This window comes from Rattus norvegicus, chromosome 10, assembly GCF_036323735.1.
Source record: "Rattus norvegicus strain BN/NHsdMcwi chromosome 10, GRCr8, whole genome shotgun sequence".
Taxonomy (NCBI): domain Eukaryota; kingdom Metazoa; phylum Chordata; class Mammalia; order Rodentia; family Muridae; genus Rattus; species Rattus norvegicus.
In genome coordinates this window covers 46703497-46718070 of record NC_086028.1, presented here as the reverse complement: position 1 = coordinate 46718070, position 14574 = coordinate 46703497, and the positions used below count along the sequence as shown (strand labels likewise).

Here is a 14574-nt window from a genome sequence, read left to right as displayed (position 1 = left end):
AGTCAGAACACTGCCAAGTTGGGGAACCCTGGTCTCAATGGCTTTGTTTGGAACCAACTGTTGGTGTTTACAGGCCAGAAAAGGACCGTTGAGTCTTGCACTAGCACTCTACTTTGAGACAGGTAGATTTCTCATTGTACGTGGAGCTATGCTGGCAGCCAGCGAATCCCAGTGACTCTCCCTTTTCCTTTTCCTCACCACCTCTAGCATTGTTTACCTGAGGGCACAGCTGCACCCATCTTTTTTTTTTTTTTTTTTTTAAAGATTTTATTTTATTGTATGAGTACACTGTAGCTGCCTTCAGACACACCAGAAGAGGGCATCAGATCTCATTACAGATGGTTGTGAGCCACCATGTGGTTGCTGGGATTTGAACTCAGGACCTCAGGAAGAGCAGTTGGTGCTCTTAACCACTGAGCCATCTCTCCAGCCCCCTGCACCCATCTTTTTAAATGTGTGCTGAGGATTAGAACTCATGTTTGCTCAGCAAACTCTTATTCACTGAGCCTGTGTCTTCATTTTTGGGGACAGACTTTGAGGGAAATGCTTGTTTTTCCTTGTGTCTCTGTAAATGTGAGCCTTCAGATGCTCAGAATAGGGCCAGGTTAATTAGTCAGAGAATCCATTCAGGCCTGGCTCACAGGAACATCTGTGTTCCCTATCATGCACCCAGGCACAAAAGTCTCTTTGTGGGGTTGAGATGCCATCACTAAGGCCAGAGTGTCTCTAAGTAAGCCAGGGCCTGCTGTGCATACTCAGCTGATTGTGTGGGTGGTGGCTGTGAATTCTGCCACCTGTGGAGCTGAGAGCTGTGTATCCATTTATAAAAGCACAGTGTGTAGAGGAATACCCTTTAGTACCCTTGTCTTGAAGTCCCACATTGCCTGTCTTTGCATCACTCTCACCACCTTGGTGACTGTAACAGTATGTTCCATTTGCATTTGAAGCTCATCTGGTCTCACAGGTATATCTAGTAGCCCTGAAAACTGAGAGATCTTTTTGCAGCAGTCTGCTCAGAGCATTGTTTTTTCCTGACCTGGTGGATCTCCGGTGACTTGATGGCCGTAGAGCAGCTTTCTCTGCAGGATTAGATCCTTTTTCTGAGCTCTCCAAGCCAGTGTGACTCCCAGGACTTCCATTCAGTTGTAAACAGGACATCGTTGCTACTGTGTCTGATCTCACCAGGGGATTTGTCAACCATTCATTCCTGGGTTGGTATGGATTTGTACAAGAAGCAGGAATTTCCTAGGTCTGCCTCCTAGATATGTCTGTCTCACTGCCTTTGTCCCCTCCAGTCTAGTTGATGAGTTCTTTCTTTCTTGAGTATGAGAAAGTAGGGACCTATCAGTGAGTTTGAGAACAAAAATCAATCAAAAATATATATTTTAAAAAGTATATTGTTACTCTAATCAGTAAAGTGAATTTGAGGCCACTTGCATTTTATTTATTTTTCCAGATTTTTTTTCCCCTCCCAGTCCACGTTCCAACTGTTGCATATCCCATACTTCCTCCCTGCCTCCCCTGTCTCCACGAGGATGTCCCCACCTCACCAGATCTCTAAGCTCCCTGGGGCCTCTAGTCTCCTGAGGGTTAGATGTATATTCTCTCATTGAACCCATACCCAGCAGTCCTGCTGTATGTATGTATTGGGAGCCTCATATCAGCTGGTGTATGCTGCCTGATTGGTGATCCAGTGTCTGATAGATCTTTTGGGTCCAGGTAATTGAGACTGCTGGTCCTTCTACAGGGTTGCCCTCCTCCTCAGCTTCCTCCAGCTTTCCCCTAATTCCATCACAGGGATCTGCAGCTTCTGTCCATTGTTTGGGTACAGATATCTGCGTCTGAATCTTTCAGCTGCTTGTTGGGTCTTTCAGAGGGCAGATATGATAGGCCCCTTTTTGTGACCACTCCCTAACCTCAGTAATAGTGTCAGACCTTGGGGCCTCCCCTTGAGCCACTTGTGTTTCTAAAGTGGTCCTGTGAGAAGTATAATTGGGGCAATGCAATGCTTTAGGATGAGATTAGGTTTGGTTTTTATTTAGGATGGAGTTTTTTACTGCAGCTTTTGTTTTGCCTGCTCAGGACAAGAGATGTGAGAAAATTGGTTGCTTACACCACCACCACCAATTCCAAGTTAAACCTTACAATCTCTGTAGCCTGGGCGTGGCTGGCTATCTAGAAACCATCTTTGTCAGCAGTTATTTCTGACCTCTTACCTTCTGCCAAGGAGGCAGCTCCTAGGAACCAAGTTTAGACTAGAGGTAGAGAAACTGTTGTGGTAAGCAGTCTGGGTAGTTCTTTGCTAGAATGCATGAAAAAAGGAAGTTATTAATACAGGTTAGAACATTTAAAACAATTAGCCCAAGCTATGAAATTAACTTGTCCTTCTTTTTGTCTACCCACTTACCCACCCACCCATTCAGGAACGCAGCCATTCACTGTGTAAAGGTTTACTGGCTGGGGTGAGGGCTGGTTACTCTGTAGGTCCCACCCAATGCAGGAGGCTAAAGCTCTGCAGTTGATGAGAGAGTGCGCGTGTGCATGCTGTGTTACACAGAAGCCCAGAGCAGACCTGAGCCAGGATCCATCAGACACAATGGCTCCTTCCGTGGGTAGGCTTCCATCTGCAGGGTTTATTGAAGCTGGGAGTGTACAGAGGTGGGTACACACTCAGTTCATGCTCGCTCGTACTCTGGACGTCGGATCCCATTGCATTTCAACTCCTAACCTGAAGGTCCCCCAGTTACTATGAATGTGGATTTCCTGGTTTGGGATTTGGTAGCTCAGCTAGGACTCTGCATTTCACACCTTCAATAAAAACACTATTCACAGGAGCCTCTTGTCAATGTTAACTAGCTAGATACTTGAGCAAAACACACCCGCGTGTACTTGGTCTACACAGAACTGTGTGGGCTTCCTTTTCCTAAGCATGCAGTCTAAACATTAGTGTTTTGGTTGGAGCCTTTGGTCTTTTGGGCTACTTCACATGACTGAAGGCCGTCCAAGAACTCTTATCTTAGGTTTCTGTTTGGTCCATTTCTCTGGAGCAGAGATCTGCTGTGAAGACTGAGATTTGATCTTCCTGAGGCTTGACCTCCAGCCAAGGTTTCATGTGTCTCCTTTAGGTGTGCAACTGTTTGACTATTGTTTAATTTTAATTCTGAAATACCTGTGGCTTTATCTTATCCTTTGGCTGGGCCATGTGGGTTTGAGATGAAAACTGAGTACTATCTTGTGCTAGTAGGAATAAGAGAGATAGCTCTTTGCGTGTGATGACTTGTTCCCTATCTCCCACCCCCACCCCCACCCCCACCCCACCCCCATTCCACAGCTACTTCCCCACGAGTGTCCTCTGAGTTGGAGCAGGCCCGGCCACAGACCAGCGGAGAAGAGGAGCTGCAGCTGCAACTGGCACTTGCCATGAGCAGAGAGGTTGCAGAACAGGTCAGTGTGGGGGGGGTTGAGCCCGTGGGGTCCTTACCTTGGCGTTCCTGGGGGAGGGTGATGGCTCCCAGAAAGGATGACACACACACAGCCCTGTCTTTAAGGCACTTACTTGATGAGTTCTGTCTTGTGGCTACAGTGCATTCTGAGCCCCTAGCCCAGGCAGAGCTATAACTAGGAAAGGGTTTCAGGGAGGTCAGTGTCCAGAGAAACAGCTAAGCCTGAGTGAAGTTCCTACGCAGACTTATCGTCCAGGGATTCCTGAGGGAGCTGTGTGCCTCCAGCCTCCCTGAGGTACCAGCGTACAGGGCAGTGAGCAGGACAGGCCTGGGTTGAGGTTGGCGGTAGGTGGGGTGGCCTGGTCCCTGCCAGGGCAGTATACCCAGTGGCAGATGTGTAGGAGAAGGTAGAAGGCTAGAAGGGAAGCTTCAGGACAGTGTGTGCATGCGGGCATGTGGTGTAAGGTGGAACCCAGACCCCTCTGTAAGGAAGTGCTCTAATACTGAGCCTGTGTGTGGTTTTGTCCCCCTCTATACCTTATTCTTTTTAATAAGCATGCATTACTTTAAAATGGAGGAGCAAAAGGGGCAATTCAAACACCTTTAGACAGTGTCCCTTTGCTTTCAGTCATCAGAAAGCGTGCAGACAGCCAGAGGCAGCAAGGTACACCCCTCGTATGGAGAGAAGAATGTTGGGTGTTAAATGTGAACACAGAGAGGTTTGGCCGGCATAGTTGGTATGTCTGTAACAGCAACAATGGGCAGCTTTGATCCTGGCCTCTGCCCCCGTAGAGAACCTGCAGCCATTAAATCTACCCATGTGGAAGCTCATGGCTCCACGGGATCATCAAGGTGCCCAGGACGTCTTACTGCAAGTTTCTGGGATGGGTGGATGGCTTCAGCCTTTTTAGCTAAAACCCAAGAGTATGTTTTAATCATGTAGAAGTTAGGCCAAGACTGTCTTTTGCAAGTGACTTACCCTTAAATAAGATGAATTGTTTCCACTAGAAACCGTTCAACTGCACAGTTGTTCAGGGAGTGTCCACTGTGGGGATTGGAATGATGTGTTTTTCAGCCTTTCTAATTCTTTCCTGGTTGTCAGATTTGTGTTCTATAAGGAAACACTGTTTTCATTCTATGTGGATGAATGATTTGCCTGCATGTATGTATGTGTACCACATGCATGCCTGTTACATCCCCTGGACTGGAGTTAAGAGGGTTGTGAGCCACTATGTGGGTGCTATGTACTGATCTGGGTCTTCTGTAAAAGCAAGTGCTCTTAATTATTGAGCTAACTCTCCAGCCCTGAGATTAAATATTTTGTTTCCCAATTTTGGTGGTGCCTGAGTGTTGCTGGTATGACCTCAGACAGCCTCTGGAGGAGGAACCTCTGTGAGCCCTCTGGGAGTGGAAAGCCATTGTTTCCAGCTGAACTATATTCTCCCTTGAAATGCCACATGATGCAGGGCCTTTCCTGTTGCTGGCCACTGTGGCCTTGTGCCCTGCTGTGTGGCTGTCAACATTGCCCCCAGCCTCAAGCTCCATTGTCCTACTCCAGGAAGAACGCCTCAGGCGGGGTGATGACCTCAGGTTGCAGATGGCTCTGGAAGAAAGCCGGAGAGACACAGTAAAAGTTCCAAAAAAGAAAGAGGTGAAAGCTTGCTGCAAGGTAAGTATTTGAAATTGAAGTTGTTTCAGGTCACACGGTAGGGTGCTGAATCCACATTGAACCCATCCATATTGTGGTGAACACAGTAACAAAAACACAAAGTGACCAGGAGAAGACACTTGATGCCACCTGTAGAAGGAGAACGGCAGCAGCAGTGTCAGCTCACAGTGGTACTTGGGAACATTTTTTGGTCTCCAGAAGCCATTGGTTGTACTGGTCTTCATCCCCTCACCCTATCTCCTTTTTCCTCTACTTTGCTAGGCTATGACATAGAGGTGACCAGGATGTGGCTCCACTTCTGGCAAACTTAACAGGCCAGCGATACTACTGGCATCATCTGAAGTGATGCCACAGGGCCCTGATGACAAATGTTGTGGTCATGAGAATAGGAAGGGTGTGAAGCCAGAGAGCGAGCCAGCCTGCCCCTTCTCCTCCTTTAGGCTGGGTACTGGGAAACCAGACAGGATATGATGAGTGATGACAGTCTGGGCCAATGCCAGAATTATCCAGAGAGAGTTTGGGAGTCCTGAGAACTCTTGGAACTTGTGGGCATGTGGCAAACCTTAAGTACCTTGGTGTATTGGATTCCTAGCTTCTCTGGGAAGCAGTGGCGTTAGTGGGGTTGGTTGGGGTTGGAGCAGCTCAATTTCCAAGTTATTCAGGACTTAGCCCAGAAGGCCTGTGCTGTGGTGAGAACTAATATTTATGCATAGTTTATGGATATTTTCTATGGATGTAACCAGATGAAACCATTCCTTCTGTTTGTCTTAATAGCCAGGCTCCCACTCGCAGCAGACTACCTTGTTGGATTTAATGGATGCCCTCCCCAGCTCAGGCCCTGTTGCACAGAAAACTGAGCCGTGGAGTACGGGAACCCCTGCCAACCAGACCAACCCCTGGGGTGGAACCGTGGCACCTGCGAACATTTCTGACCCCTGGCCTTCATTTGGTAAATAGATTGCTGTTTTTTTCCTAGGCTTGCCTGTTGGCTGGGGAGATAGGTGCTTTCTTTCTCTTGGCTGGCTCATGTCTTACTGCCTCATCCACGTATCAGAAACGACCGGTCCCTTCTGTGGACTACATTTCAGTTCTTAGAGCTGCACCCAGCTCAAGCTCACATAGTCACCACACACACAGAAATCCGAGACAAGCTGGATATGGGATATGCTTACCACCACTACTAATGAAGACAGGACATGTTTGCTGCTGTTCTTGTTATTTAAAGCAATAATAAGTTTAATGAGTTTTATTTCTGAGTTTTGCTTATTGGTAAATGTGAGAGAATTTTTAATCTGATTTGAAACATGAACTTGGCAGAATTAATTTATTGCGGGTGATATTCCTGGCACCTGTTATGTGTGTACCTGTGTTCTTTTTTTTCCTAAACTAGTCTTTCTTTTTACTCCACCCAGTTCTTTGATGTTTGTTAAAGTGTACCAAATGCTAGGCACTGTCCTGCCATATGAAGAGTCTGGGACACACAGATGATGAATGGCTCCTGTCCTGGGCAGGATGGGGATAATGGGTAGCAGTGCTGTGTGAGCCAGGCCTTGGCAAGGGCCTCTCAGATCAGAGCAGTGAGATGAGCATCTTAGAGGTGGGTGGGCACTAAGAAACATAGTGTTCTGTAGAATAGTGTGTTAGGAGGTGTGAGAATCATGCTGGGGCCGGGGGCATATGCAAATCCAGACACAGGGACCTATGCATTGCAACATGGGCCGCAGGTAGAAAGGTGAGGGGAAAGGAGTGGGTGTCAGTTCAGGGACTGGCTTCTATCTTGCAAGTGCTTGTATTTGATCTAAAAGCTGTGTCAGCCTCAGATGCTTTTTGGCATACTTTTTTGGCTATAGTGATGTGGAGCTTGCCGACTTCCTGGGGCCAAGTAGTGTTACCTGAGTTCTTATTCCTTGGAGACCAGGGATCCTTTGGTGGGTGTACTCTTGAAGAGCAGAGTATAGGCAGATATGAAAGTATTGTGGTGCTCCAGGGATAGATTTATTTTCTTTCTTTCTTTCTTTCTTTCTTTCTTTCTTTCTTTCTTTCTTTCTTTCTTTCTTTTTTCCTATTCTTTTTTTTCGGAGCTGGGGATCGAACCCAGGGCCTTGCGCTTGCTAGGCAAGCGCTTTACCACTGAGCCAAATCCCCAACCCCTAGGGATAGATTTTCTAGTATTGGCTTTGACATTCCCTTCTCCCAGATCTTAACACAGCTATAGTTATTTTTATTAAATGACCATTATCCAGGTCCAGCTATAGAGAATTCCTAGTGAGTGGGATCAGGGTCACATATAGAGGCTGTGCCAGGAAGCTTGGGTAGGAAACAGGCTGCTGTGGGGACAGGGGCCAAGAGCTCTGTTGGGATATGTCCTTTCCTTGATCTTCAAATGGAGAGGAAATTTACCATTCAGACTTTTTTAAGCTAGAGTATTTAACAAAACAAAACAAAACCCACACATTCACAGAACTATATAACTATTGCTACTAGGTAGAATTGAATTTATTTCCATAACTCCAGAAAGAACCCCTACTTAACTTCTAGCCACCAACCTGCTATTATGCCTTGATTCCTAAAGACTTGTTTGTTGTGTGCATTATATTAACAAAGTCACATTACTGTGGCCTTCATTTGTTGGAAGTCTATCTGCAATTTAGTCTTTTCCTGACCAGAAATCTCCCCTGTGGATGTGGTACCTCACACACACACTCTCCTGTTGCACATTTGCATTGTGTTTAGTTTCTGGCCATTATGAGTCTAACTTTCAAAAGAGAAGATTGAGCTAAAATCCAAATGATCAATATCTATTTTTACATGGTAGTGAGGATTAAAACTTTTCTGAACATGGGTGTTGTTCCTGGATAGCTCTCTGAGGCAGATCCCTGTGGCTTTTCTCTGTGGACTTGCCCACTCTTGGCTCTCACACACCTGACATTTTTACTGGTGACTGGAGGACTACACAGATCACCAAAGCCCAGAAACACCCCCATGCCCTGCTCAGAGACAGGGGTTGTGGTAGTACATCTTGGATTGCTGGAAAGTTGTGCTTTCTGCTACGTTAGTATCTCCTTCCAGCATGGAGACAGCTGTTGGTAAAATCTAAACTGTCCACTTCCCCCTTACTTTGTGCAACCTAATTGAGGTCACATTGTGTATAGTTACACCCAGACACACGTACATTTCCCAGCTTCTGCTGTGCTGTGAAATGTGCCCAAGTATCATTGGAAATCATGGTACTCATTCGTGTGGTGTTGGTTGGCACTGTGTGACTGGGCCACTAGCTCTTCAGCAGCTGTCCTGTCTGGGATGTGCTATTGAAAAGTGATGCCAGAGTCACTGTGTTCTCGGGGCCGTGCCCAGCCCCCTGACCCGGGCAGGTGCTTTACTTCTTGCAGCGTTGAGGCTCCAGAGCAGACGTGATATGGGCTTACTGCGCAGCCTCTGCTAAAACCCAAGTGTAAGAGCCGCTCCTCAGTCCCAGGATACTCATAATTATTAAAGCCTCTTCCCACAGCACAGAGCTGCTTTCTGCATGAAAGGAAGGCTTTTCTGAAAGCCCCCATTTGTAGTGGGCCCGTTGTCACCAGTTCTTTCCAAACAGCACTGGGCACTGCTGAGCCAAGTGGCCTTGGAGGAAATGCTAAGAGCCCAGAGGAGGGAAGCTGGAGCCTGCCAGGTCAGCGGGGCACTTCCTCCTCTGTTCTACATACACAAAGCTGCCACCTGGTCTGAAGAGGCCTCACAGCCTCGTAATTCAGAAGGCCTTGGCTGGTTTGTCCCCCTTACTGTCTACCCACCTACCAGAGCCAAGGCCAGGACTGAGCGTAAGTTCCGCCTGGCGGTAGCAGGTGTGCTCTGGCTTCTTGCTGACCCCAGTATGGACTGTGACTGCGGCTGTGCTATGCTCATGAATATTCATTCATCCTCTGGGCTCTATGTGAATGGACCTACAGAGGAGGCGGAAGCTGCTGTCTCTCTGAACTTAGTTCCATTCTCCCTTCTACTCATTTGAGCTTTAAATAAGCCTTTATTTACTGGGTGTGTGACACGGCAGGACCTAGTGATGCCAGACCCTGAAGGTATAGAAGAGCCTTGTAATGGCCTCATTGCCCTTTCTCTCCTGTGCCTGCTACTTTCCTGTGGAGTTAGGGGTAAGGGCACTCTCTTCACAAACTCTACTGGCTACAGGACTACCGACTTGTGTCTATGGTGTTCTTTTTATCTTTCACTAAATTCAGCCCATCAGCTTTCAGAGTCCTTGTTACACACACCTTGGACCCCAGCATTACTTGTAGAATGGAAACCTGACAGCTCATTTGGGTTTAACTGGTTTTCTTTTTTTTTTTTTTTTTTTTTTTTTTGGTTCGTTTTTTCGGAGCTGGGGACCAAACCCAGGGCCTTGCGCTTCCTAGGCAAGCGCTCTGCCACTGAGCCAAATCCCCAGCCCTGGGTTTAACTGTTTGACCCTGATGATCTGTGTCATTTGAGATGGGCAAGGGTTTGAGCTGTGCCTGCATTTCATTCTCTGTTCAGAGCTCTGAGTTTGACTACTTTGTTCCCACTGGCTCTGCGTGCTGCTGGCTTAGGAGGAGTGTTGCAGGTGTGCAGACTGGTGGTGGGTAGCTGGGGTAAGCTCTAGGACTTGGACTGTGAGGTGTAGGCAGCCTGTCCTCTCATCCTCCTCCAAATCTTTGTATTGTCTTATTCTGCATGAGAAACTTCTATAAAGATTTCATTTTTATTTGTTTGTGTATGCCACAAGTGTAGGGGTGCCTGCGGAAGCCAGAAGAAGGCATTGGATTCCCTGGAGCTGGAAGTATAGGTTGTGAGCCACCTGCTGTGGGTTCTGGGAACCAAATTCTGTCCTCTGGAAGAGAGTCAAGTACCCGAGACACTGAGTTATCTCTCCAGCTCCACTCTTCTTAAAGACATGGGTTGGGTGTCTATATGTGGAGGTGTGGTCATCTTATTCTCAGAATCCCCCCTTACCCTTTGTTCTTGCTCTTGGCTTCCTGTTGTCTTCAGGTTGGTACAATGGCTTGTTTCTTCTTAGAGGCAGGGACCATCCCAGGGCTTGGCTGAAGGAATGCTAACCAAATTGATAGGGTAGAATAAGACAACTATGCAGGAAGCCTAGGTTATTATGTGTTTGAGTAGGTGGCTCTTGCATTAGAGGGGCTTGTGTGCAGGGCTCTTGATTGCATTAGGAGCTTAGATTTGCATGCATTCTGGCTTCCTATTTACCTCATAATAGACCCACTAAATATCTTTATTAGGTCTTCCCAGAATCTGTGTGCTTAGGGAGACAGTGTAATATTTTACTAAAGTCTCCAGGGGTTTTCTAAGGACAACCATGGTCCCACACCCTTTGTCCCTAGTATCCCACTGAGTCTTAAGCCCTTGAGGTACTTCCTGTGTAGACTCTTGAGTGTGGCCATGAGAGTGGCTCTTCATGTCTGTACCTGTAGCTCTAGATTTCTTTGTTCCCTCCAGTCCTGATGCCAGCATGGTATAGAGTAAAAGGAGCACCTGTGGAGAGAGAGCACAGGCACTTAGAATCGAGGTCACTGTATGAGAGCCCTGCAGGGTGGGAATTGTGCTGTATTGTCTGAGACAGTGCTCTCTTACATGCCTGGTGGCTCCCTGGAAGGCTAACTGCATGTTCTGTCCCCAAGGCCTAGGGAGTAGGGAAGCTCACTCTGTAGATCATATATGACTTTTGGGAGTTGAGATTTATTTTAGCCATGAGTATTCTCCCTGGTTGTCAAGGCAATATCTGACTCCCTTAAACTGTGGGAGTGGGTGAGGGGAAAACTCTCCCATGGAGCATTAAGGTTTTCATTTAAAAAAGGGCAGTAGGGGCTGGATATGGTAGGATGTGCCTCCTTATGGGGGCAAGAAGAAAGACCGCAACAGTCTTCTGAAAGGCACTGATGCTCGGTGTTGCCAGGGACCACAGGACAGTGAGGTCTCCCCAGCCTGTGTCCCTCAAGTACATCTAGCTGAGAGAACAGTGGGCCTTGCAGTGGAATGTTTGTTATATGAGCCTGTAAGGCATCAGTGAGTAGTGGGGAGAGCAGGAAGGCATGCTGAGTCCCTAGGACTCCCATATGGCATTGGTCCTGGGATCTCTGTGTCATCATACCACAGCTATTCTGGCTTCTTGCCCAGCCTTCTCCCTGGCAAAGAATTTTTACCATAATACTCTCTCCAGTTGGGACAGAGCCATGCCTGATGAGGCACCATTCCTGTACTGTAGTGTGAATCCAACTGAGGCCAGGGTCACAGTCCTGGCAAAGCATCCCACAGCTAGTAGAGGATCTGGAAGCATAGTTCCAGGCCCATAGGGAAACTAGAAGGCTTGGGGTAGAAGGTTAGTGGTAGTTCTCAGGGAGATAGTTGTTTCTGGAAGGTTTAGAAACCTAATAATTCTGGCAACATTAGAGACAGAAAGGCCAAGTAGGAGTTGGCAGGACATGAGAACAGGAAAAGTGCGATTTGAGAGTGCCTCTTGATTTGCTTCTTGCTTCATCTAGCTAGCTCACAGCTCTTGGGTGTGTCACTGCAACAAGCCTAGGGAGAAGTGAAGGCTGCATTTATTCCCCCTCATGCTGCACTATACTAGCCAGTAGCCTTGTCAGACCAGAAGTCACATGGGTATGGGGATAGTGACTGCAGTATCTGAGTAGGACCCAAGTAGGTCCTTTGGCATTTTAGAGCCCTGTGGGCATAAAGTTGTGTGCTTGAAAGACTAATGATGGGGGCATCTTTAACACCCATGGAGTGTCCTACTTCACAGGAGCTGTCCAGGGGAATGGAGTTCTTTTTCAGATCTCAGAGAACAGTCCTTAGCTTCTAAGACTGACAAGTCCCTGTTCTCTGAGTCCTGATACATCCCAGTCTTGTCGGGTGTTCCTCCATGGCTAGAATTGGGGCTAGAATTATTCACTCTTCTACCATAGGGAATTCAATCAGGAAAAGACCCCTGGTTAGATGAATGGTAAGTGGAGGATTCCAGAGTGACCAGGGCAAGAAACAGGTTCAGTGGGGCTTGTGACAGAAGGCAGAGTTTCTTTGGTGTGTTCAAGGAGCATAGGGAGTCAGTGGCCAGGCTAAGCATGGAAGCTGTGTGGCTATCTCTTCTAGCTCAATGACTTTTGGGGTTTCTGAAGAGTTCATTTAGAAGGAGATAATGAGCCAGAAGAACATTATAAACGTTACTATTCAGGAAGCTGAAGAATACTCAGGCAGCTTATTCCAGTATTGTGTGAGCAAAGAAAGACTGTGTCCAGGGAAGGAACCGGATAGTGCCAGTGTTGAGGACAGTGGTAGCAACTTCTGTGTGTTTGCAGGAAATCATAGTCTCTACCTAGGCAGCAGTCCTAGAAAATCCTCTTTTGTTCAGAGGATAATTGCGGAAGCATATTTGAAGGCACCAGGTGGCGGCGGCATTTCTTTAATCACAGCACTTTATTATTATTTACAGTATAAACAGTAATACTAACAATAGAGGCAGAAATATTTTTCACACTAGATTTGACTATAGTTTTTAAATGCATATTTAATAATTAATTATCTTTTTGTTGATTCTAAAACATTGTTAAAGCTGGGGGGGGGGCACAGTGCATACTTTTGATTCCAGCACTTGGGAGGCTGAGACAGGCGGATCTCTTTTAAGTTCTAGGGCAGCCTGGTCTACAGAGTGAGTTCCAGAGCAGCCAGGGCTACACAGAGAAACCCTGTCTTGAAATACAAAACAACAAAAAAGAACTAAAGGGCTATGGAGTTCTACCCTGAGTCACATGAAGGAAGAAAATACAAGGAGAGATAATGCTTTCTTTCTAAGTCCACACAGAGTTTATAGGTAAATTCTGTTAGCATTCAGAACATCTAAATTCCCTTTAAAGAACACAAAATAAGAACTTCCTGCTGTTTTCTGGAGACTGAGGTAAACTTGACACCAAGTTAGACAGTATGGGTTCAACTATTTTAGGTCAAGGCCACTTAGGAATATTGATTTATTGGAAAGAAATATAAATCAGGAAAGTTTTTAAAAAGATAAGAATACTGTGGAAATTCCTCTGTCAGAACCAAGTCCTTAGAAGTGGACTTACTAAAGATGTAAACAAATGTGTGGTTTTCCTGTGGCGGCAGAGGCAGGCGGATCTTGCCAGTCTGGTCTACATTGAGTTGCAGGACGGTCAGAGCTACATAGAGAAACCCTGTCTCAGATAACTGAAATAGGAAAGCAGTCACAAAAAGACATTCAAGGTTATTGTCAGCCACACAGTGAGCCTGAGGTATGTGAAACTCGGGTTTAGGGAGAAAAGAATCGTTTTCATAATATATGTGAAGATGATTAATACTGTGCAGAGAAGGAGTCGTAAGTAGGCCAGTGCAACAGGCTTAAGGAGCCCAGTAATGGACAACTGAAGATCTGACTGAGCCGGAATGGATGGGCACTGTAATTCATGCTGCTGAGGTTAGTTAGGCAGACAAACCCTAGAGGATGCCTGATAAAAGACCAAGACCTTGTAGGAGGAGGGTGTAAAAAGATATACATGTTTATTAGGGAGAGAGCAAACATAAAACTATTGCAAAATAGACTTCTTAAGTACCACTTTGGCACAAATGGAAAAACTGGGTTACATCAGAAAGTTTGAGGCAACTTCAGGGTGATAGGTCCTGCTTAGAGGGTTATAAACCATTAGAACCGGCGTGGAAATAGTTCTGGCATTACTTGCTAAAAATGCAGGGATCTGTGACTCAACAACTGACATTGTGTGCACAGAACAAAGAGATGCGATACAAGAATAGGCAACCACACAGAGCACACCCAGGGCCCACCAGAATGATTGTCTGTGAGACTTTTCATAGGTACATTTTAGCTATGTGTCACAGATAAAATGTGTAGTAACTAAAGCTAGTCACCAGAAAGTGAGCATACACATAGGTGCACACAGACACGCACACCTTTACCTTATTTGTATGATAAATTCAGAAATCTGACATAGCTGTCCAGTATATTGTTTCAAGGTGGGATAAACTAAAGGCAAAGCATGAGGTGCATTAAATGGCTCAGGGTTCAGGACATTTTGCGGTGGACCTGGGAATGTAGCAGTGTTTAAGCGTTTCTTGTCTTCCACAGGAGGAATGATTTGTTTCATATTTTCGTGTGTGTGTGTGTGTGTATGTGTGTGTGTGTGTGTGTGTGTGTGTGTGTGTGTGTGTGTGTGTGTAGAAGTCAGAGGATAACTAGTAGAAGTTTGTTCTCCTGTCATTTAAGTCCTGAGGAATGAGTTCAGACCACCAGGCTTGTTTCCAGGCACTTTTACCGGCTGAACTATTCCACCAGTTGTGTTCCGCCCTTGTGAAGAAGGGTAGTTGTGATGCAATAAGTTGACCACCCTATGTTGCTCCTATACTGCTCAAGCTGGTGGTGAGCACCTACTCTGTTACTTTCTTTCC

General features: G+C 46.4%; 1 protein-coding gene across 40 annotated transcripts in view; it reads left to right on the top strand.

Annotated features, from left to right (window-relative positions):
* The window catches only part of Epn2 (epsin 2), a 61891-nt gene that overhangs the window by 41058 nt on the left and 6259 nt on the right, over positions 1 to 14574 (top strand). For 27 of the 40 annotated variants that reach the window (XM_039086747.2, XM_006246521.5, XM_063269770.1 and 24 more), the window contains 4 exons: positions 3332 to 3444; positions 4072 to 4107; positions 5002 to 5112; positions 5887 to 6061. In XM_039086747.2, the coding sequence (XP_038942675.1) occupies positions 3332 to 3444; positions 4072 to 4107; positions 5002 to 5112; positions 5887 to 6061 (435 nt within the window). The remainder of the gene's footprint in view (positions 1 to 3331; positions 3445 to 4071; positions 4108 to 5001; positions 5113 to 5886; positions 6062 to 14574) is intronic. The other 13 variants (XM_039086748.2, XM_039086749.2, XM_063269779.1 and 10 more) reach the window with 1 other exon arrangement.